The sequence below is a fragment of the Taurulus bubalis genome (assembly GCF_910589615.1).
Source record: "Taurulus bubalis genome assembly, chromosome: 8".
Taxonomy (NCBI): domain Eukaryota; kingdom Metazoa; phylum Chordata; class Actinopteri; order Perciformes; family Cottidae; genus Taurulus; species Taurulus bubalis.
Window position 1 is genome coordinate 28,323,788 of NC_136596.1, and position 23,241 is coordinate 28,347,028.

Here is a 23,241-nt window from a genome sequence, read left to right on the forward strand (position 1 = left end):
CAGTTTCTTCAAGAAACGTCCTCACAGCAGGTTCAATATATTGAAGGACATGTTGATTAAGCTTTATGATTCTTAAACGGGTGAATCTTACCTTTAACAACATGAAAAACAAGCTTTTTAAATTTAGCGTTTCCTTCAGATCTGTCACAACCTGGAGCAGCCATCTTGGAAAGGTTGTTATGGGAACATAGAATCACATGACCTGTCACATGACCCACCGAGATGTTCAGTAGGCGTCACTTAGGGGCTTCATGAGTTATAATCAAGGATAAAGCTGGTTATAAAGCTGTTTATGGAACTTTCCAGAGCATTTAAAGGACGTGACACCTGTCACCGTGGGTCCTGACGGGTAAAGAAGCCTCTGCTCTCAGCCCTTCCTCTCGCGTGCCGGTGGCCATGATTGTTCATACAGAGATCAGTTTCCTAGCTCTATATTTAGCCGGGGGACTGGGTGACCAGTCTGACTGCCGCTCTCGTTCTCCTTCTCCTGGACGCGGAGGACGAGGTGAGTTATGAACGGCTGATCTCATGTGTGTATTCCCCTCTTCTCTATTCTGCAGTGGCTCAAACCTTTTCTGTCACGTCCCACTTTGGAGGAAGAAAAATGAAAATGTTTCTTCCTCCAAAGTGGGACGTGACAGTGAAAGTTTGAGAACCACTGGTTTAGTTCAAAATGGTCCATGCTAACTTTTTATTGAAATAACTTTTTGTGACTCCTCCTCTGTGCTTTTCCAAATAATAGAATGAAGAAAATTTAAATCACTTTCAAGTAAACAGGATTGCTCCATCAGACAAAAACTATTAACACGTGCAATCACTTTGCAAATGCAAATAAAGTTCTAATCTGTGCAAAGAAATACTAATATTTGGCAAAAAAAAAGCCTATTGTGGGCTGCAATTAACCTGTTTTGGACTAAATATAAAATCATAACAATAAGGTTCAACTTGGGCCAAACAAAACAAAATGAGTGCAGATATGTGTGAGGATGGGTAAAATATATTTAAAAAAGAAGAAAAAATATCTCCCCGCCCCACTAGAGGGTCGCGCCCCACAGCTTGACCCCTGCTCCACTGTGACGTAGTCTTTTTATCTCCCAGCAGAGGAGGGAATGCCGTCCTGCGTGTCCCGCTGACGGGTCAGTGAAGCGGCCATGAGTCCGCCGGAGGGCCTGAACAGCCCCGACCCGCTGGTGCGGGAGGCCTTCCTGATGGCCCACGACTACGTGACCTACGTGACCTCGGGCGCGGCAGACGGCTGCGCGGGCCCCGCCCCCACGACCTGCACCGCGGCCCTGCGGCACGCCGGAGACGAGCTGCTGGCCCGCTTCCCCATCTTCTTCCGGCGCTGGCCGCGCGTGTTCCAGGACGTGACGGAGGCCACGGCCTGCCCGACCCTCGTGAGCATCCTGGACGAGCACTTCTTCGCGCCCGTCCCCGGGGGGCGCCGCAGGGACCTGGCCTGGAGCGCCGTGCTGTCGGTGTACGTGCTGGCGGGCCAGATGGCGCTGCACTGCCAGGAGAGGGACATGCTGCCGGTGCTGCCGCAGCTGAAGGAGTGCGTGGGGTCCTACGTGGAGAGGGTCATCTGCCCCGAGATACGGGACAAGGGAGGATGGGTAAGAGAACCAGCCGGCTGCCTTCACATGAACACATCCACCACCATGCCACTGGACTTCATTGATTATTAAGGAAGTCACCCTTTAACCCCTAACCCCTGCTGCATCAGGACAAACAAGGAAACCCTGTTCCCTTGAGGTGGCACTCCTATAAATATCCAGGGATGCGAGAGACGGATCAAAAAGAGAGGCAGACATGTCCTTTTAGTCTCTATAGAGGCCAAAACACCGGATCCTACACTTCCCATAATGCAACTTGGTAGCACCCCCATGGCCCCAAGTTTAAAGATTAACATTGCCATTTGTTGTCTGCATGTCAAGCAGAGAAAACTCAAGGGCCACTGAAGACATTTTATCAGAATTGTCAAAACTCCAGTCTCAGACCCGAGGCCCCGTCTGGTCTGGGCTCACGTCTGCTGGCCGGCATCGCTTCACGTTGCTCAGGATGAAAAACAATCCGTCTTTCATCTGTTGGCCCTCCTAGGATCAGCAGGTATAGCCGGTTTGTTCTGGTTACCTTCAGACAGTAGTTAAAGTGATGGTGCAAGCGCTGGAATAACTGGAATATTATTTAGGAATATGCATCATCCTGCACAATGAAATTGATGCCAATATAAATACTTCCATATGTAGTCAGAATGCTACATTAACGCTACATTTCACTTGACATTTGGACGCGATGTATAACATTTTCAATTATTCAAAACGCCACAGAGTGAAAAACTAAGTCGGTCTCCAAATCCAGAACTCGAAAATCAAGTTGAACAACGTCACCGCTTCATTAAACACGTCTCTTCCTGCAGTGAGGAAACTAGTCCCTCCCTGAACCTCATAACCAACTTCAGACTGGTGTTTCCACAGAGCGGCTTTGTGTCTCGCTTCGGGGAGAAGCCGGGCCTGGAGGGCCAGCTGAAGAGAGGCTGCTGCTGGACGCTGCTGGCTCTGGCCTTCAGCATCCTCACCTACTTCCTGTGGAAAAGGAGGCTTTAGCCAACACCGCCCCCTAGTGAGCGTTCTGCAGGATGACTGTCTGCAGAGGTATTTTACAGTGGATCATGTAACGCTGTCGAACTCAGTGACCCTAACATGGCGCCTTCACGGTGATGTCATAGCTGAAGCGTTCAGTCACATGATGCATGTTTGTGCTGCAGTTCATGAACTAATCTGTTCTGAGCTCAAAGTACACAAAGCATTCAGATTACAGAGCAGACTAACGTACTGCAGTTAGGGTACAAGACACGTCAAGTCAACTGACATGTTTACTTGGCCGGTTTATGCTTGCATGTAAAACAGTAAAGTTTATCATAATTGATATGTTTTTATGGGTCAACTCTTTATTTCAGTCACTCGCTGCATTTAAAAACAGTTACGCAGCTGCATCACCAGTATCTGTTCATCATCATATACCAAGTCATAAACCAGGAAAGCAGACTTCAAATATGCAGAAGGACTTTTATTAACATTGACAGTAGACAGAACACTGAAAACTGGAAAGAACTTGGAACATTACATTTCACTGCAACGAGCATTTATGCCAGCTCTTCCTCACCCTCCTCGTCGAACTCGCCCTCCTCCTCGGCGGTGGCGTCCTGGTACTGCTGGTACTCGGACACCAGGTCGTTCATGTTGCTCTCGGCCTCGGTGAACTCCATCTCGTCCATGCCCTCGCCGGTGTACCAGTGGAGGAAAGCCTTGCGCCTGAACATGGCGGTGAACTGCTCAGAGATGCGCTTGAACAGCTCCTGGATGGCCGTGCTGTTGCCGATGAAGGTGGCGGCCATCTTGAGGCCGCGGGGAGGAATGTCGCAGACGGCGGTCTTCACGTTGTTGGGGATCCATTCAACAAAGTAGCTGCTGTTCTTGTTCTGCACGTTCAGCATCTGCTCGTCGACCTCCTTCATGGACATGCGGCCACGGAAGATGGCGGCGACCGTCAGGTAGCGGCCGTGGCGCGGGTCGCAGGCGGCCATCATGTTCTTGGCGTCGAACATCTGCTGGGTGAGCTCCGGCACGGTGAGGGACCGGTACTGCTGGCTGCCTCGGCTGGTGAGCGGGGCGAAGCCGGGCATGAAGAAGTGCAGGCGGGGGAACGGCACCATGTTCACCGCCAGCTTTCGCAGGTCGGCGTTGAGCTGTCCGGGGAACCGAAGGCAGGTGGTGACGCCGCTCATGGTGGCGGACACCAGGTGGTTGAGGTCGCCGTACGAGGGGGTGGTTAGTTTGAGGGTGCGGAAACAGATGTCGTACAGCGCCTCATTGTCGATACAGTAGGTCTCGTCTGTGTTTTCTACAAGCTGGTGGACCGATAACGTGGCGTTGTAGGGCTCAACGACTGTGTCTGATACTTTTGGGGAGGGCACCACGCTGAAGGTGTTCATGATGCGGTCGGGGTACTCTTCACGGATCTTGCTGATGAGCAGGGTGCCCATCCCAGACCCCGTACCGCCACCCAAAGAGTGCGTGAGCTGGAAGCCCTGAAGGCAGTCGCAGCTCTCGGCCTCCTTCCGCACCACATCCAGGACAGAGTCCACCAGCTCGGCTCCCTCCGTGTAGTGACCTTTGGCCCAGTTGTTGCCAGCACCGCTCTGGCCTGCGAGACAAGAATTAAGAATGAGTCAAACACTGCTGCGTGGTTATTAGCATTGGAAGGTCTCTTTAGGAGCACACCAAAATTAAAATTACCAAAAACGAAGTTGTCTGGTCTGAAGACCTGGCCGAAGGGTCCAGACCTCACAGAGTCCATGGTTCCCGGCTCCAGATCCACCAGCACAGCACGGGGCACATATTTACCACCTGCAGAAAGCAGTCACAGGTGAGGGAAAATATATAGAAAATAGTCCAGTTAATCGCGAGGGCAGCTCTGAACATACCTGATGCTTCATTGTAGTAGACGTTGATCCTGTCCAGCTGCAGGTCGCTGTCCCCGTGGTAGGTACCGGTGGGGTCGATGCCGTGCTCGTCACTGATCACCTCCCAAAACTGGAATACAGAGAGCGCAAACCGTCAGTTAGCAGCCAACACACCCCGGAGCCGCGGCCAGCCATTAGCCAGACCCAGCGTTCACAGCGTTTAATGCGCATGCTCCCGTCGGCTGCGAGTCTGTGGCGCGGTGGGAGGGGAAGCTGGATTTCCCGCCGTGTTTGCTTCGGCGCGCGCGCGGCCTGGCTGCCTATTGGCTGCCACTCGGTGGTTATGCGTTCGAAAACGCTTACGTCACTAACCGCCAAGACCGCCTACTTCAGGCAATAGCCGGGCGCAGCGCAAACCGGAGCCAAGAAGAAGGCCTCACCGAGCCGGTTACTGACGTTTAATCATCCTCTGAACAAAAGGTGAGACGTGTTGTCCACACACACACACACACACACACATACACACACACCGTTCAGACTGCAATGGGGAATAAACGATGCCTTCCGGCTCCTTTTTTAGCGGAGTCTCACTTCCTTTTTTCGCATTGCAGTAATTACGTAAACCGTAATAGCAGTGATTTCACGCTTACGTTAATTTGACAACGTAAATCACGTTAGTAGCGTCTGAACTTAACCACATTGTTCACGTTTTAGCGCGTTTTCTAGCACAGATGTGATGACAATTTAAAAATTCCAAAAATTAGTTTAAATTGTTTTTAATCGGATACACTTCGGACATATTACCACCCTCAAAATGAACGACCGGGTAATTTTTTTTTTATTAAACATAAAGTGTCAGCTTCCAGCCGGACACATTGATATGCACAGGGTGTGGTCTGGGACGCGATGAACACAAAGCACGGGCTCAAAGACCAGGGAACACGGCGTTTCTCAAATAAATCACTCCATTTTCCACTGAGAAGGTACATACTGCTTTACTTACCTTAGCACCAATCTGGTTTCCGCACTGGCCGGCTTGAAGATGTACAATTTCCCTCATTTTTCTGTCTGGATGTAGCGGATAGACCTTTTCACTGAATGACTGCCTTTCTTTGTGCGCGTGCTCGAATGCTCAACGCTCTGTTTTATACTCAAACAAGCCCCGCCCTTTACGTCTCAGCTCGACTGTGTATTGGCTGGTTGGCGCAAGTATCCTTTACAGACACCAATTTAAACCAATCAAACGTTCGCTCACTTATCCACCATTGGTCTATTCCGCCTGCCAATCACATTCATCTGAAACGTGTGACTGAAGTCTAATCTGTAGACGTTGGCCTACTTCCTCTCATGATGGCGGAATAGAAACGCAACAGCGACCACCGACTTTATTCTGCAACTCACAGGCGAGCGGAGGCGTCCGAGGAAGAGAGGGACACATTTACTTATGTCCAATAACGGAACATATTTATATTTGATCAATTCTCAAGCAGGAATGTGATCTGCCTGCTAGTTAGCCGCAGTCCACGTGGCTGACTGACTGCATACAATGGTCCAGTACAGCAGAAGCTTTGCTAGCGGAAACTGTCGCAACACAACTGGACGTGACCGGCGTGGCTCCAACATGGTGTCTGTCATGTGTCCTGTCCGAGGAGCAGCAGCTCGTTTAACTTATCATATAGTTCATCTGTCATCTTGTACATCCATTACAATGCCTTTTTGTTGTGTTTTCTACAGAGACTCTCATACATTTGTGTGGAGTTATGACAAAGTCAAGAAAACAACAGACACACTTCTCCACATTGTGTGTGACTGTGAACACGTCTACACAACTATTTCCAAGGCAGACGCCCAAAAAGATCCCTGCATTGCTCTGAGAGATATAAAGGTATTGATCTTGTGTGATACGGATATGCCAATGCAGTATTGACTTAGAAAACAATACAATATAATAATTTGACTCTGATGTGCATCACACACACCCCTGTGTCCAGAAGAGCTCTCCTCCCGTCTGCATGGGGTCCGTTAACCTGTCAGACTCTTCTACTCATGCTCAGACGCAGCGTCTTGCAGAGCCATAGTCGATTCTTAATATAATGAATGCAGCTATTAGCATTCAGCTTCAACGCTAGGTTTAAACTCAACAGAAGCTTTCTTAGACACAGATCACGTCTGTGGGCGTTTCTAATGTATTGTCTGCTGCAAAGCAGAGATATGGAACGATTGCTGATGGGCTTATTAATATTGCATGTGAGTGGCATGACGTCAGCGCTCCTGCATGAGCCGCGGCCGGGGAAACCACTCCCAGGTGGTTGTCGCCACGACGATTAGGCTTTAGGCCTTGTGGACCTCTGAGTACAGGCTTTATATAAGGTTTAGCATACTATGCATACCACACATTTTTATGTAGATTAGTTCTTAAGAATCAGAAACACTGTATTGGTCCTCAGGGGACATTGGTACATCATTGTTCTTATATAGAAGATTAAGGAAATATAAACGAATAGAAGTAAAAGACTATTAAATAACAACATTTCTCAAAATGTACAGTATACATGCAGTTTCAATGGCGGAGAATCGCACAGTTGAGTTCTTGTACAATGTATTGTGCGGCTTAGTGCAGGCTGCAGAATATTAAGACTTTCTGGGGGCGTGTGAATAGTAATTCATTGAGTGAGTCTCATTAAATCTAAATAGCTTTAATATGAATTTGTTTTCACACAGCGTGGGCCTCGATATTTGTAGAGAAACACTGCTATGCTTATCATCGCATACAGTATGTAGGTCACGCTATAGTCTCTTCTGTGTGTGCATTGTGAGCTGACACACAAAGGCCTCCTATGTACGCTCCATGCCGGTCAGAGAGGATGAGTCGCCACCAGCAGCTATCAGCTAGTCTGTGCTCTCTACGTCTCCATGTTGGTTCCAGTGGAACTGTGGGGCAAAATTCGGCAACATGCAGACGTTTGGGCACACTGACCTGGAGGTGCGTAGCTCTGGTACTTTGCACTGTAATCAGTCACTCATGCCTTACTCTCAGGTAACAAGTCAGGACCCTGAGATGTAGTCGTAGTGGGTCAGGACTCTTCAGGGAAACTACATTCCCCACTGGCTCAGAGGATGCTGCTCTGTCATTGGAGTTCACACAGGTCAACCATGCTCTACCAATTGCATAAGTCAGCGCAGATAAAAAATGAATATGATTTGTTTTGCATACATATTTTCGTAGCGCTGTTTCCTCGTAATGTAGCCACGAAGGTTGTAAACGAAGGCGACAGCAGCTTGATTGAAGGGGAACATCCACTACCAGCATATCAATGTTGTTAGCTAAGGTTAGCACATTATTAGCACATTGGTTAAAGCTGTTACTATTTATTTAGTTCGGTACAGAGTTCTTGTTTTTCTTCTTGTGAGATCTGCTCATATCTAAACAATGTCAAAAGATAGGCGTGGCATATATTTGGATCTGTCCAACCTTTAAAAAAACAGATATTTATAGAGGAAACACTATATCATAACATTTTAAAGATCTGCTCCATTCTGTTTTTATGATGCTAATCTGAGCATAAAGTGCGGGCATTTTTCTAGAGTTGTGGGGTCTTTAACATTACGAGTAGGAGTTTGGACTTTTAAACATGATTCTGATCTACAACATTGTTCTTAGGATGCGTTAATAAGTCTGTTGGTCTGTCCCCCACTTGGGTATCATCAAGTCAAAAATCCAAATAGCTAAATTTGTTTCATACTAAATTCCTGCAAAACAAATGACACACCATCAGCATAAGCTGCTTTGTATCGGCCTTCTGCACGTTAAACAGTTACAGATACGATGGTGAACATGGTTAACTCTGCTGCTAAACACAAGTATTGTCCCTGTGAGATTAGCCAAGTAGCCAACTCTGAATTATGTTATTGTAGAGGCATTTTACCACTTTTAGGACCTAATGATTTAAAGAAAGTCTCTAGAAGTGTTCCTACTGGGAGGTGCTTCACCTAAAAAGGACATGCTTTTTACAGACTTCCATAACACGTGTTGGACCGGGAAGTTGTAAATACACCATTTGGCCACTATGTCAAATGTTTCTGCCTCAAAGCTCTTCCTGGGGGCTTGATATTAGCCGTTAGCATGTAGCTCAGTGCAGAGCCTCACAGAGCTAGTGGTGAGGTCATGACTGCATGACTCTTAGACATTTGACTGTTTTAAGAGCTGAATGGATTAAAATGAAGTTAGCTGTCTTTTTCTTGAGATAATAAAGTAGGCTAAATGTTGAATGCATGAATGAACTTGAACATTCTGGGATTTTACAGAATTTGCTTGAACACATTATGGGTGAGGGACTTGACTATACTGTTTAACATGTTAGCATGTCTGAGTACTAATACTGCAGACACGTGTTACGGACAGCCTCAGGACGTACTGGGTCCTCTCTTTGATCTCAGTCACCTTTGTCTCCCTTCAGTCGGTTCCCTTTGAGCTTTTACAAATCAATCATTCATCTCTTTCTCTGGTGATGTGCATTGAGTGGCGGTTTGAAAATGCTTTCTCTGCACTGAAGGGAGATTTTGCTGTTTGATGCTTTGTGTAAGTACAGTACCTCCTGATGAAGCACTTCCCACACTGTGCTTACAGCGCGCTGCAGAGGAGAAGCAGTGAGTCCCATGACTCAGCATCTCTCAGAACACTGCAGCATTCAGCGCTCAGCCTCCAGCAGCTGCTGGGACAGACACACCCGCTTCAGATGCTAGCACTAGATTCCTTGTAGGCGCTGATGCCAATGTTCAGGAAGACCATGCCAGAAACAGTCTGTTGAAGAGGAGAAAGAAAATATTCATTCCAAAGATGTCCACCATTCACTGCATCTGTATCAGCGCCACACGGTTTGGGCCTTCTGGGCTCCGCTGGCAGTCAGAATGGTATTGACCAATCACGTTGGAGCAAATACAGTCTTGTGATGACTTGTTTTTTTATTGGTTTGAAATGAGCTTGTAATTTAATTAAAGCAATCTGGTCGTACACGTTGCTTCTCAACTCCAGTCTCACGTCACAGTTGCTAGTTGGACTGAAAACCAGCAGAGCAGGAAGTCTTGGCCCGGAGGTCTGCCGCTGCACCGGACCCCCAAAAGCTCCGGGACCAACCAAAGCCCCGGGACCCCCAAAAGCCCCGGGACCAACCAAAGCCCCGGGACCCCCAAAAGCCCCGGGACCCCCAAAAGCCCCGGGACCAACCAAAGCCCCGGGTCCCCAAAGCCCCGGGACCCCCAAAAGCCCCGGGTCCCCAAAGCCCCGGGACCCCCAAAAGCCCCGGGACCAACAAAAGCCCCGGGACCAACAAAAGCCCCGGGACCCCCAAAAGTCCCGGGACCAACAAAAGCCCCGGGTCCCCAAAGCCCCGGGACCCCCAAAAGCCCCGGGACCAACAAAAGCCCCGGGACCAACAAAAGCCCCGGGTCCCCAGAGGCGTAGCCGGGGGAGCAGATGGGTTCAGACTTGGCGTCTCCTTCGATATACAGCTTGGTGTTCATTTAGTACATTTTGCTCCTATTGAGGGTAGAATAGGACATACAGCAGGGTATGCTTTAAGGCGGGGCTACCCTGTGATTGACAGGTCACTACCAGGGCGTTGTCTATGTCTGGGAGCTGTCTGTGTTTTCTTCTTGCAACGTTAACCCTTTCAGTGTGTTTTCGCTTCATGCTCGTTCATTGTCACATGTTGGTCATCAGGAGATGATCAGAATGAATAACACAACACAACAGCATGCACCACAGACATAAGACATTGTAAAGCAGTCGCTATGCAGACAAGCAAACCCAAACACTTCAATGCATTTTGAGGACAGTCATGCACCAGCTGGTGCATTGTCCTTCAGTGGGCCACTGCTGTGCTATAGATATTGTGTGGAATGGTATCGGGGAGGACAGGTGTGAGACAGGAGCAGCTGGGCTCATGTACAGCGTGTCTGCTGAGGGAACCACTGATTCACTCCGGGCTCAGGTTACAGACTCCTCACTGCCGCAGCATTCAGCCTCACATTCTGCTGCAGCCACAACCCTCAGCAGAGGCACAGGCCGGACCAGCGGGCTGGTTGGGCTGCAGGTACATGCTCAGCTGGTTGTGTAGCAGATGCTGGAAAATGCAATGGCTCAGAAAGCAGAAGACTGAAAAGAAAAGACTTTTACAGAGAAGGTGGATTCAAGCCACTGATAGCAGATCTTTAAGGAGCATTTAGACGTGCATGACATTCCCAACCGCTCCACTGTGACCAGTCCTGTCCTACAAAGCCATTCACGCATTTAGTCACAAACATGTCGACACATCCCTTGTATACTAGATGTAGCGCATCATTGAATACACTTAGCATAGAGTATGTGATCATCATACATGGGATTGAAATAAAAAGTAAGGGAGAAATCATATTGAAAGTCACAGATGTCTGACATTGAATGATTGAAAATAGCAGAAGGCATTATTATCTATTTCTAAGAGCAGATAGGTTCATTTTAAAACGTCTAATATCTAAGCAAAGCTAAGTTTCACTGATATAGATGCAATGTTAGTTTGCAATGAGTCTTAAAGATGTTATTGTTTAGTTCAATGTCAATTCATTCAATTGTATGATAAATCTCATGATCCTGGTCAATTTCATAAAGACAAATCTAACGTTGTGGTTTCTTCAATAGATTGTATTATGCCTCTAAAACATGCATCAAAACCAATTATTTGGTCAGCTGTCTAATACATCATTTAAAATGCAGTTTATTTGTCTTCACCTCCCTGATGTTTATTTCAGTTTGTCTTTACGATACGGGAAGTCTATTCTTTGTACTTGCTTTTTTAATAAAGGTGAAAAAATAAACCATACAAGCCAATTTGTGCATTCAAATGTACTATAATGTAGATTATTTATCATATTGATTTGAATTCTACAAATACATACTAATAGACACACAGAAAAACATTTGGCTAATTCCTGTGGGCTGTCAATATGAATTACATGTTCTTAATCAAATGGAAAAGAAAACAGAAAGAAGGCGTCATGTCCAGAGCTATCGATGACATCATGCTCCACTCACACACCAGGGCGTGGCAGAACACGGCAACTCCTCTTCACGCCACCAGGGGAACCTCAGCGTGTTCTACTTATTCACCGCTGTGTACGGAGCAGCATGAGGACTGAGGCAGGAGATGTGGATGAATATGACATAAAAAGTCACATTGTAGCATAATACAGCATATATGGTCATTATTATTAATGTCATATTGGAGCATAATACAGTATATATGGTCATTATTATTAATGTCATATTGGAGCATAATACAGCATATATGGTCATTATTATTAATGTCATATAGGAGCATAATACATAATACATATATTTTTTGGGACCGATTAAGTGAAATTGGACATTTTCCCTCGGCACACCTGACCATCTCTCACGGCTCACTGGTTGAACACCACTGGTCGAGTGCGTATGTTTCCTGCTTTTGCAGAACACAGAAGGAGAAATGCTTCCCAACATGTTTTCCCCCATCGTCTCCCTGCGTTGTGTGTCTTTAAGAGCTGAGTCTGTTTGGCTGCTCTCCAGGGAGTTGGACCAGGAAGCATCTGATGATAATTCAGCCAGACAGTCACCAGCAGGCTATGCACGGCCAGCCCACAGTGGACTGGGCGTGCTGGTCAGCGGGGTGCGGGGAAGTCCCCATGCATCTGCCCTCGACAAAGAATATCATGTTACAAAAATACAGCAGTGTCACAATGCTGCAGGCCCAGCTAGCATTAAGACTGTGTCTATGCTGTGTCTTCATCTCTTTTACAGGCATTAAACATACTACATATATATATATATATATATATATATATATATATATATATATATATATATATATATACACATATATATATATATGTATATATATATATATATATATATATATATATATATATATATATATATATGTATATATATATATGTATGTATACATATATATATATACATATATATATATGTGTATATATATGTATATATATCAATATATATATGTGTATATATATATATATATATATATATATATATATATATATATATATATATATATATATATATATGTATATGTATACATATATATGTATATGTATATGAGGCCTGCAGTGCAGACTTCCTGTCAGGCGGCGGCTGACAGGAAGTCTCTTCCAGCATTACAAAATGCCAGCAAAAGGGGGAGGGACCAGGAAGTAGTAGGGTTTATGGGGTTTACTTAGAACTTGAGTTGTCTCTCTTCTCTCAAACAAACTGCATGACATAAGATGTGCTGATCCCTTGACTGTCTGAGTAGCGCCATCATCAGGCGCCGGACAAGTCATCTAATAGTTACATCTGTTGGGAGACGGATTGTTTGTCTCTACGTTGGACCAAATGGTTTCCAGAAGGAACGACAGAAATGACAACAAAGTATCACTATTGTGGGACTTTATTATATATTTCTTATTGATGTTAGATTTAAATGTATGCAACAATGCAATTATTTAATGTTTGCAGATTAAATGAACTATATTGGATAGTAGTATAGTGGATGAAGCTGTTTCAAAAGGTTTCACCCGGAACGCAGAGAGGGTTTCAGTTCCAGAACAGCTGGTCTGAGTTCATTCACTCTCACTTTGTTCACTCTGAGTTGAGCTTATGAATGAATAAAAACATCATCAATGGATTCACAATGCTGCAGGTAAACAACAGGCAGCCTCCATTTTAATTCAGTGGAAGTAAACATATGTATGCATATAAGATATTTATGGACTGCACATTTATCTTTAAAAAAGAGTCAAAGAGTGGGAAAATTAGGTTTTATTCCATATTGTTCATAATAAAATAAGAATATAATCGTTCATAATTTACCAGACTATGATAAAGTGGTGGAATCTGACTGTGTTTAGACTGTAGTCTACATTTTAAATATATATATATATATATATATATATATATATATATATATATATATATATATATATATATATGTGTGTGTGTGTTATCTTTAATCTTATGGAGAATAGCTATATAGCTATAGATCAATAGAGACATGCATGTAACCTCACAGCCTGACACCGTAATCATATTTTGACTGATTTAAAGGTTCAAATACATTTAAAATGTGTATTTATAATAATATAAATACACATTATATTCTATTTAGATCTCAGCTCAACAGCATTCGGTGGTTTTAGTTCAACAGAAGTAGTAAAGTAAAACCAGAAGTAATATAGATATAATCTCCAACATTTCAGTTTCATTTTGACTTGACTCTGTAATATTTAACTTAAAGGCAAATAGATTGTAACTTTGTAATTTCCTGGGTAATAAACTAACATAGGAAAAGGACCTGCAGACAGACAGTGAACCTCTGCTGATCGGTGCACTGAAACGGGCTGAATGGAGGAATGAGAGGATGAATGTATGTGTCTGTCTCTGTAAGGACTTTTCAGAAGTCTCACACACATGCACAGTGCAGTATTTCATATATAACACTAAACACAGAAGTTATTCCTGCTCTCATGTGAAATCAATAACTGCATGTTTTCACATCTTTTAGCATCAGATAACACAACTCTATAGAGAAAGCCTCACATGTCGGCTCTTTGTGCAAGTCCTGTTTCAACATGTTGTGTTATGCTGCCTCTTAGTGGTGACTTCTGGAATTATCTTCACATATACAATTACCTGTTTGTTTTATGAAATGAGCGATACTTAATGTGAATGATCAGACTTTATCACTATACCACATATTTATGATGTAATCAATGTCAGTGATCCTCAGTGTGAGTTAGTCAATGTAAGCCCCTCCAGCTAGAACACACATGGTAGCATTGTTCTGTGTGTTTTCACCTCATTTATAACATTTTTACCGAATAAAGCGTTCTACTTCAAAATATGAGTTCCCTCTTATTATTGACCCTTTCTCTTTGGAAATTAGTGGGAAATTCCTCAGACTATATGTTTTAAAAAAAGTTGACAATTAGCATCTCTACACATGTTATCTCTCACCGACAGTGACTAAACTTTGCTTATTGTGTACTTCTGATTTCATGAAGATGTGACACCAAAGGTTCCTATTGCCTAAAGAATGAGAACCATGTTTACACACACAGATTAAACATGTGATATTCAACGCACTAAATATAGAGTCAGTATGAGGCAAAGGAACGCTTGTTTCATGCTGTGCTGCACAGGAGGAGAGATTTAGATCTGGAGGAAGTGAATCACTTTGCTTCAGGATGGAAATTCCTGCACTCAAAGGATCTGTGAAGAAACAGTGTGTCACACGTCAGAATGCATCAAAGAAGAGGATGATCTTCAAGACTGTGGATCTTAAAAAACACGACTCGATTCAGCCAAAGTCAGGCCCCAAGCTTCTATTTAAGATGTGTGTGTGTGTGTGTATATATATATATATATATATATATATATATATATATATATATATATATATCATCAGGAAAGAGGAACCTGGGTACGAAGAGAATGGAGAAGAAACAGATGGTGATAAACTGTATCAAAGGATGGAAAGGGAAGCCTTTTACAGTATGTATCACAACTGATAAACCAGTGAGTCACGTTTCTAGTCACTAAACTTGAATCCTTCACGGCATCTACAGGGCTCCAGACTAACTTGTTTTACTAGGAGCACAGTGGCCCCGAACCTAAAATGTAGGGGCGCACACTATAAATCGACTTGCAAAGTTTTCCTATCATTTTCACTGAATTACTGATAAATACTTTGACAATAAATGCATAAACTACAATCTTATACACTTGTGCAATAGTTTTAATAACATGCACCAGTTATACACCTTAAAAATACAAAATGAATATTTATGCTCTACAGACAACAACAGAGCAAGTTGTAGACATAACTTGTGCATTAACACTTCCTACAAAAGATCGCCCCCTGGTGGGGGATAAGGTGCCTGTGTTGGCCAGCCCTTGTAATTAGGCCTCCTTGTCCTTGTACGTTGAGCCTGATTGAGCAAAATGTCAACAGCCTCTTTGGCATCAAAATCACCGATGCGTGGTCCCTCCATACTAATTCTGATTAAGTCCTCAACAGTGTCCACATGAAGTGACCCCTGACATCTGACTTAACCCTCTTCTGGGAAGAGAATCCTCTCTGACACACAGCAGAAGACACTGGGAGTGCAAGCATCATGTGTACAGGATGTAGGATGTTCTACAAAGAATAGAATAATAGTTTAGGTTTCAGTCAATCAAAAAGTCATATGCCAATTAAATTAATGAGAATATCATATTTACTTTGTAGCATTTTGGTCAGCATCTTCCCCCACAGGGCATGGTATGACTGGTCCATGTAGTTGGTAACAATGAACATGCTCATTGACTGATACTCCTCTCTTAGTATCACAGCCATTTCTGAAAACAGTGAAAGGAAAAACTTATCAAACTAAGTTTCTGTAGGATCAAGGTAAGTGTTTGAAATGCTGTTCTGTGTTATAATGTTTATATGTTGTCATGATCATTGATGAGAGCTACTAACCTTGTTATGATGGGGGAGAAGTGGTCCAGCAGGAAGTCCAGCTCCTCTGCACCATAACCTGTCAGGAGATGTCTTTGTTCAGGCCAGGAATCCTGATTGAATATGTTGAATGACCTCACTGCCCTCGTTGTTGGCATGCAGTGAAATGGGACAATAAAAGCCCCTGCCTCAGCTGGGAGAAGGGCTGTTACACCTCCTTCATGCCCAGACTGACAGCTGCACCGTCAGCTCCCATGGCAACTGTCTTGTCTAGCCACCCTGTTTCTGTCCCTAGTTTCTTGAAGGCCTCTTTGGTGGCATCATATACACCTTAAAATTAAATCACATATTGTGCACAAGTATTTATGTGTTAGTCCTACCACCAGCCTACCAGCTTAATCATTATGGTGCCTGTTTGCCTTCATGAACTGCAAAACATTCACAACAGAGAACTCTTCAGAAGTGACTTTATTGAGCATGTGCATGTTGCACTTCGATGTGGCCAATCAAAACATTTGTTGGTTTCGCTTGTTGCAGGATCCTGGCATATATGATTTCACACTCTTTTGTTGACGTATGCCCATCAATCATGATGGACAGATAAGGAGCGTCCTTAATCTTCTCGTGCGTCTTCCGTTTCAGTGTATCTGCGATGATGCCAACAGACTGTGCGCATGCTGTGTCGTTATTGTATGTTGCGTTTAGCTTTACACCATTTTTCCTTTGTAGATGAAGTTGGCCTTTAATTTTCGTAAAAGGCAGTTCTTCTTTGGCAATGAAATATGCCGTGTTGAACTTCAATAGCAAGTCGCCCCCCCCCCCCCCCCCCCCCCTTAAAAATGCAATGATTCACTTCCTGTACTGCGAGATGTTTTATATGTAGACTTGTAATTGCATTTCATAAAAAGTGCTCAAACAGCTGTTAAACAAGTCAGTGTTGAGGGATCACTGATGAGAAAGCAAGTTTATATATATATGAAGCTCTGAGGGATTTCCTGTTCCTTCTGGTTAAGTCACGCAGTGCATCATCTCAGGGCTTTTATTGTGAAAGGTAAAGGAAGAAGTGGACCTATGTCAAGGTGGAAAGGAATAACAAAGTGTGCTGTCTTGGTTCGGGCTGCAGCGCCTCTGTGTTTGGACACTATACGGTCACTGTGATTCTTCTCATTATTACCTGTAAGGCGCTATGCTAACATTCAGCCACTAGGTGTCGCTGTCTCGCTTACTTTAGGCAAGGCAAGGCAAGGCAAGTTTATTTGTAGAGCACATTTCAACAACAAGGCGATTCAAAGTGCTTCACATGAAAGCATTAAAAGCATCAAAACATAATGCAGATTTAAAAACAGTTAAGAAAACATTAAAACAGTCAAAAAACAAAATAAAAGTAGAAAAAGCAACTTAAAAAATAAAAGTTGAATAAAAGTTGCAGTGCAGTTTAAGAAATAAAATGCAGTAGTGAGATGCAGTAATTGAATCTGGTTCAGTTAAAGGCAGCAGCAAACAGAAAGGTCTTCACTGTGGACTTAAAGGAGCTGAGGGTCTATGAGGGTCTATGAGGGTCTATGAGGGTCTCAGCAGACCTGCAGCTCTCAGGACCTTGTTCCAGATGTGTGGAGCAGAAAAGATGAACGCTGCTTCTCCATGTTTAGTTCTGACTCTTGGAACAGAAAGTAGACCCGTCCCAGACGACCTGAGGGTCAGGATGGTTCATAAGGTAGCAGCAGATCACAAACATACTTAGGCCCTAAACCATTCAGTGCTTTATAAACCAGCAGCAGGATTTTAAAGTCAATTCTTTGTTTGACAGGGAGCCAGTGCAAAGACCTCAGAACTGGAGTGATGTGATCCACTTTCCTGGTCTTAGTGAGGACTCCAGCTGCAGCTTCCTGATTGACTTTTTACAGAGGCCTGTGAACACACCGTTACAGTAGTCAAGTCTACTGAAGATAAATGACCTGTGAACACACCGTTACAGTAGTCAAGTCTACTGAAGATAAATGACCTGTGAACACACCGTTACAGTAGTCAAGTCTACTGAAGATAAAGTCATGGACAAGTTTCTCCAGATCCTGTTGAGACATAAGTCCTCTAACCCTTGATATATTCTTCAGGTGGTAGTAGGCTGATTTTGTGATTGTCTTGATATGGCTGTTCAGGTTGAGGTCTGAATCCATAACTACACCTAGATTTCTGGCTTGGTTTGAGGTTTTTAACATCAGTGATTGAAGCTGAGCGCTGACTTTCAATCGTTCGTCCTTGGGACCAAAAACAATTACTTCTGTTTTATCTTGATTTAATTGAAGAAAATTCTGGCACATCCAGTTATTGATTTCTTCAATGCATTTAGCCAGCATTTAGCCCTTGTATGGGACTATAGTCCCCTGGTGATATAGTTATGTAGAGTTGTGTGTCATCTGCATAATTATGATAACACACTTTGTTGTTTTTCATAATCTGAGCCAGTGGAAGCATGTAGATGTTGAACAGAAGAGGCCCCAGTATTGAACCTTGGGGAACACCACATGTCATCCTAGTCAGCTCTGATGTGTAATTAGCTACCGACACAAAGTATTGTCGGTCCTTCTAGTAGGATTCAAACCAGTTAAGTGCTGCGCCAGAGAGTCCTACCCAGACTTCAGTCTGTCTAGTAGTATGTCATGATCAACCGTGTCGAATGCAGCACTGAGATCCAGTAATACTAAGACTGAGATTCTGCCACTGTCTGTGTTTAAGTGATGTCGTTGAAAACCTTAACAAGAGCAGTTTCAGTACTGTAGTGCTGATGAAAGCCGGACTGGAAGACATCGAAACAGTTATTTTCAGCTAAGAAGTTGTTCAGCTGTTGAAAAACCGCTTTTTCCATTATTTTACTTAAGAATGGGAGGTTTGATATTGGTCTATAGTTTTTCAATATTTCAGGGTCTAAACTAGCCTTCTTTAGAAGTGGTTTAATAACTGCAGTTTTTCGGGCTTGTGGGAAGACACCTGAGAGAAGGGATGTGTTTACAATTTGTAAAAGATCAGCGGTCATGCAGTGTGAAATATTTTTGAAAAAGTGTGTTGATAGAATATCCAAGCAGCAGGAGGATGTGTTCAGATGTTGTATAATGTCTTCGAGGCTTCTTTGGTTAATTGAGTGAAATTGTGTCATGATATTTGAATGGATGCTATTTAAAGATGGGGCCAACACATATCCTGTGGTTGGTGTGGAGCCACCGACTGCTTGTCTAATTTTCTGAATTTTATCAGCAAAATAGGAGTCAGATTGATTGCATGCCCAGGTGGATTGGAGCGTAGCCGTTACCGACACCGGAGGGTTTGTTAGCCTGTCCACGGTAGCAAATAAGGCGCGTGTATTGTTTTTGTTTTTGGTTATGATGTCAGAGAAGAAGGCCTGTCTTGCATTTCTAAGTTCCAAATTATAATTGTGAAGTCTCTCTTTATAGATACCACAGTGAACCTGGAGATTAGTTTTTCGCCACCTGCGTTCAGCTTTCCGACCCTCTCTTTTCTCTATTCTGACCAGCGTGGCATTTCTCCAAGGGGATCTTTTCTTACCCGAGACAACCTTCACCTCAGTGGGTGCAATGGCATCAATAACATGTTTAACTTTATAATTGAAGCCATCCACAAGCTCATTGACTGAGATGCAAGAGAGGCCTGGTGTGGAGCAGAACTTCTGAATAAATAGTTCACTGGTGTTTTCAGTGATGTAACGCTTTGTCACAACCTTGGTTTGGACATTTGTGTGCAGGGAGATTGCACTCAAAGAAAACACAGGAATGATCAGAGAGTGCAACATCAATCACAGCAACCTTGGAAACGTCCAGACCTTTGGTGATGATTAGGTGGAACATCAATCCATTTAAAATCATTACATTAATCCAGACAATTTTAACGTGTTTTATTGGATTTTATTTACAACATGGAACATTTAGCAACAGTGTGTTGGGCTGCAGGGATGTCGTGGTTGTCTACAGGAGTGTGCACTTTGTCCTCGGGCTCCCTCCACCTCCCTCACTGGAGGTTTCTGCTCCACCAGCTGTAAAATGCACAGCCTTTATGCTGGAAAGTGACAACAAATGGTGATGAGGCATACAAGTGTTGAACTGGCAAAGCTAGAGCATAAGAAGCCATTGCTGCAGGGAAATGTGAATATTCTTAAAACCTGACTGGAAAGAAAGAGTAGCCGCAGTTAGCTGAGTAGCCGCAGTTAGCTGAGTAGCCGCAGCAGCTAGCTGAGTAGCCGCAACAGCTAGCTGAGTAGCCGCGGCTAGCTGAGTAGCCGCAGCTAGCTGAGCTGACGGAAAAGAGGCTGATGAGAGGAAACGTGTGCTTTACACACAGGTTGTGGTCAAGCTTAAATTAAAAAAGCTACTTGTCCTGAAATGAGATACAATTACCTCAAAAGAACAGTGCTTGAGTATAAATACACGGTGTTACTTTCCACCACTGGTTTTAGTGTGAAGTCGCCCTGTAAAGTGGACGTGTGCAGCCTCGTGAGGCAGTGGGCTTCACCTATTCAGACAATAATACATGCAAAGTAGTGTTAGTGTGTTACCTAGCGGGAGCACGTTTTGCTCAAAGTATCCCGCCATGTTCATGTTGCCAGCGGCCCGGTACTGCCCGACCACAAAGACCTTCCTGCCGTCGGTGGCCAAGCCGACGCCCAGTTCAGTGCTGTCTTTCCACACCACCTGAGTGAAGTGACCTGCAGGAGGGAGCCAGCGGAGCGGCGAGGTCAGAGGGGGTTAGACGTCTGTCAATGTTGTCTTAAATGCATCATGTAAAACTACATACAACGTCCATGAGAAACTACAACATAAGGTTGATACACCTTGCTTTCCCCATTTAACTTAACAAATTATAACAGAGCATCACAAGGTAGTTACTTTAGTTATTCCAATGCATCTTTACGTGATGCACATAGTAGGGATGCAGATAGGCCGATGCATGTCTCTAACATGAACTTTGTTACGGACATCTCAGATTTCTCTGTCCTATTGAACTTTACCAGTATTGCTGCCGAATCCAGGGCTGCTCCACTTGTAATCCTTGATCTCTCCGTACCACGAATCTACAGCTTCTTTCCCTGAAGTGTAAGAAAGAGAAAAACATAGAATGAGCGTTTAATGAACATCTGAATTGATGGTTGAAGTTTGAGTTTCTCATAATAAATCATCTTTTATTTATAAGTGGAGCATAGTTCTTTTTCTTGCCTTAGCAGGTGAACAAATAAACCAATCAGCTTGGAATAATGTGTACATTTACATTGGATGAATGACACGATGAAGGGCTTGTCTGTACCTGTCAGTTTGATGGGTGCTGAGCTGCTCATGTTGTAGATGTTCTCTCCGTCCTTCGTGGCGCTGTGCTGCAGGGCGCCCAGCGCCAGCAGGTGGTCGGCCCATTTCTGAGCCGCGGCCGTCAGCTCGCTGCTGAGCGTCATCGGCGGCGTGTTGTGCTTGCTCCTGTAGGCGTTGTGGCTTTCCAGGAACTCCTTTTGAAAGCTTGCATCTGTCCAAAAATACATTATCAATTGATGAGCTTTAAGTGCTTGGGCACTTTACATCTTCCATGTACAGTGCCTTGAGTTTATTTAAAGCGCTATACAAATAAAATGTACTGTTATCATTAATATTAGTAGAGGAAACGTGTCTTGTGCAATCACTGAGGCTGGCGTTTCTCAACATCGTGGGTGCAGACAGGATGGATCCTGCCCTGTGATATTATGAGGCTCTCCTCGATGATAATGTCTCTTCCTGGAAAATGATTCCTGAGCTAACGATGCACTAACCTGCCATTGTGTCCGGGATTATGAATGCTGCAATGGAATAAGAACAGTTCTAAATGATTAACACAAATACACTCCCCACAAATTGAAAACAAAGAAGAAAACATGCCTTGAAATGATTACAAATGAAATGACCAACATGTTATGAAGCAGGTCTATATCTACCGCCTGTGAATGCAGTGGTCTCACCTGGTCCTGTTCTGGAGGGATGTGCTGATCAGAGAGTTTCCTTTGCTGTCTGGAAGTCTGTATTTATACACATGAGCCTCTCCCTCCTCGTGTAGGAGGAGACCGACAGCCAGCCTTACATTTCACTGTGACACTTATCCTGGTAGAACATGCTTCTCGTGTTGTTGTTTTGCAGGATATTCCACATTCTTCACATGCAAATCTAAATTCCAAGATACTGAGTTTTTTGATTGGGAAATCAATGTCTCTCCAGATATACTACCTGGTAATGAGGAGATGTTTCTGTGTTAACCCACAGATAATAACAGCATGCATTCTCAGTCTGGGTTACCACCATGGACCTATAGCTGTCTGTCAACACAAAGCAATTAATAAGGCAATTAAAGAGCCACAGACAGTTGTTTTGCTGAATGAATAAAGAGAGATGAGTCAAGGCTTGTTCCGTCCAACAGGTTGTTTCCTTGCTTGCTTCCTGCCACCCGGCGGCACTTGTCTACAGCTCACAGGTTGAGGCCTGAATTAAACACGGACGGACGGAGGACTTCAAACGCACATGGATCTCATTAGCCCACGATTAAACTCTTTACTCCCACCGACCACATGCTTATGTTTACCACAAATACAGCAAGTGGCATCCTAATCATACTGACACAACGAGTTGCTCACCTCAAAGATTCACTGTGGACTATCACTACATAACCTTTATTTTTAGATCAAAAGACCATGATAAGCCTTTATACAGCGGCTCAGTGGGAGAGCGGGTCGTCCTTCAATCACAGGGATTGGGGGTTCCATCCCCGTCTCTGCTGTTTGAAGTGACACCTTGCATGCAAATTCTGTTTTGTCATAAAGTCAGAAGACTTTATTTGCATGTAAGACGACGGACAGGATCCTGTTGTGATGTGCCTCAGAGTGTTTCATTTAATGTCACCCATACCTAAGTATAGAATGCATACATTCCTCGTTGTGTTCAAAGACCGTCATCTGAAGGGATGTACAGAGTTGTCAAAAGACCTTGAAGGAAGCTCTGCTCCTACGCCCTGAGGGAGCTGTAGCATGTCCCTTTATGTCTGGTGTGAGCGGCATTGTGCAATACTGATCTCCCGGTCTGTAATTTGACAGAATATAATGTGTGTCTGTGTCACAGCTCTCTGCCTTTAACCATTATCATTCCTCTGCCCTTTACGTTGGCCGACACTGACACTCAGGTCCTAAACCAGAGTCGTACCTGTACTGTTTTGAGATTCTCCCAAAGATACACACAGGAACACTTTAAC

At 44.1% G+C, this 23,241-nt stretch overlaps 3 protein-coding genes across 3 annotated transcripts; 1 reads left to right on the forward strand and 2 right to left on the reverse strand.

The window, feature by feature from the left end:
- Positions 1-492: 492 nt before the first annotated feature.
- On the forward strand, positions 493-2,928 carry bcl2l16 (BCL2 like 16). Its single transcript, XM_079221902.1, has 3 exons — positions 493-505; positions 1,099-1,616; positions 2,478-2,928. Exons 2-3 carry the CDS (start codon positions 1,152-1,154, stop codon positions 2,604-2,606), a joined length of 594 nt encoding a protein of 197 aa, XP_079078028.1. The 5' UTR covers positions 493-505; positions 1,099-1,151; the 3' UTR covers positions 2,607-2,928.
- A 120-nt stretch (positions 2,929-3,048) lies between these two features.
- Positions 3,049-5,572, reverse strand: tubb2b (tubulin, beta 2b). Its single transcript, XM_079221903.1, has 4 exons — positions 5,469-5,572; positions 4,487-4,595; positions 4,299-4,409; positions 3,049-4,206 (listed from the first exon to the last, which is right to left on the reverse strand). Exons 1-4 carry the CDS (start codon positions 5,523-5,525, stop codon positions 3,146-3,148), a joined length of 1,338 nt encoding a protein of 445 aa, XP_079078029.1. The 5' UTR covers positions 5,526-5,572; the 3' UTR covers positions 3,049-3,145.
- A 14,298-nt stretch (positions 5,573-19,870) lies between these two features.
- On the reverse strand, positions 19,871-22,007 carry LOC306740134 (Golgi-associated plant pathogenesis-related protein 1-like). The gene is made up of 6 exons (XM_079222243.1): positions 21,965-22,007; positions 21,779-21,805; positions 21,289-21,498; positions 20,996-21,073; positions 20,543-20,692; positions 19,871-20,046 (listed from the first exon to the last, which is right to left on the reverse strand). Exons 2-6 carry the CDS (start codon positions 21,783-21,785, stop codon positions 20,042-20,044), a joined length of 450 nt encoding a protein of 149 aa, XP_079078369.1. The 5' UTR covers positions 21,786-21,805; positions 21,965-22,007; the 3' UTR covers positions 19,871-20,041.
- Positions 22,008-23,241: the final 1,234 nt, after the last annotated feature.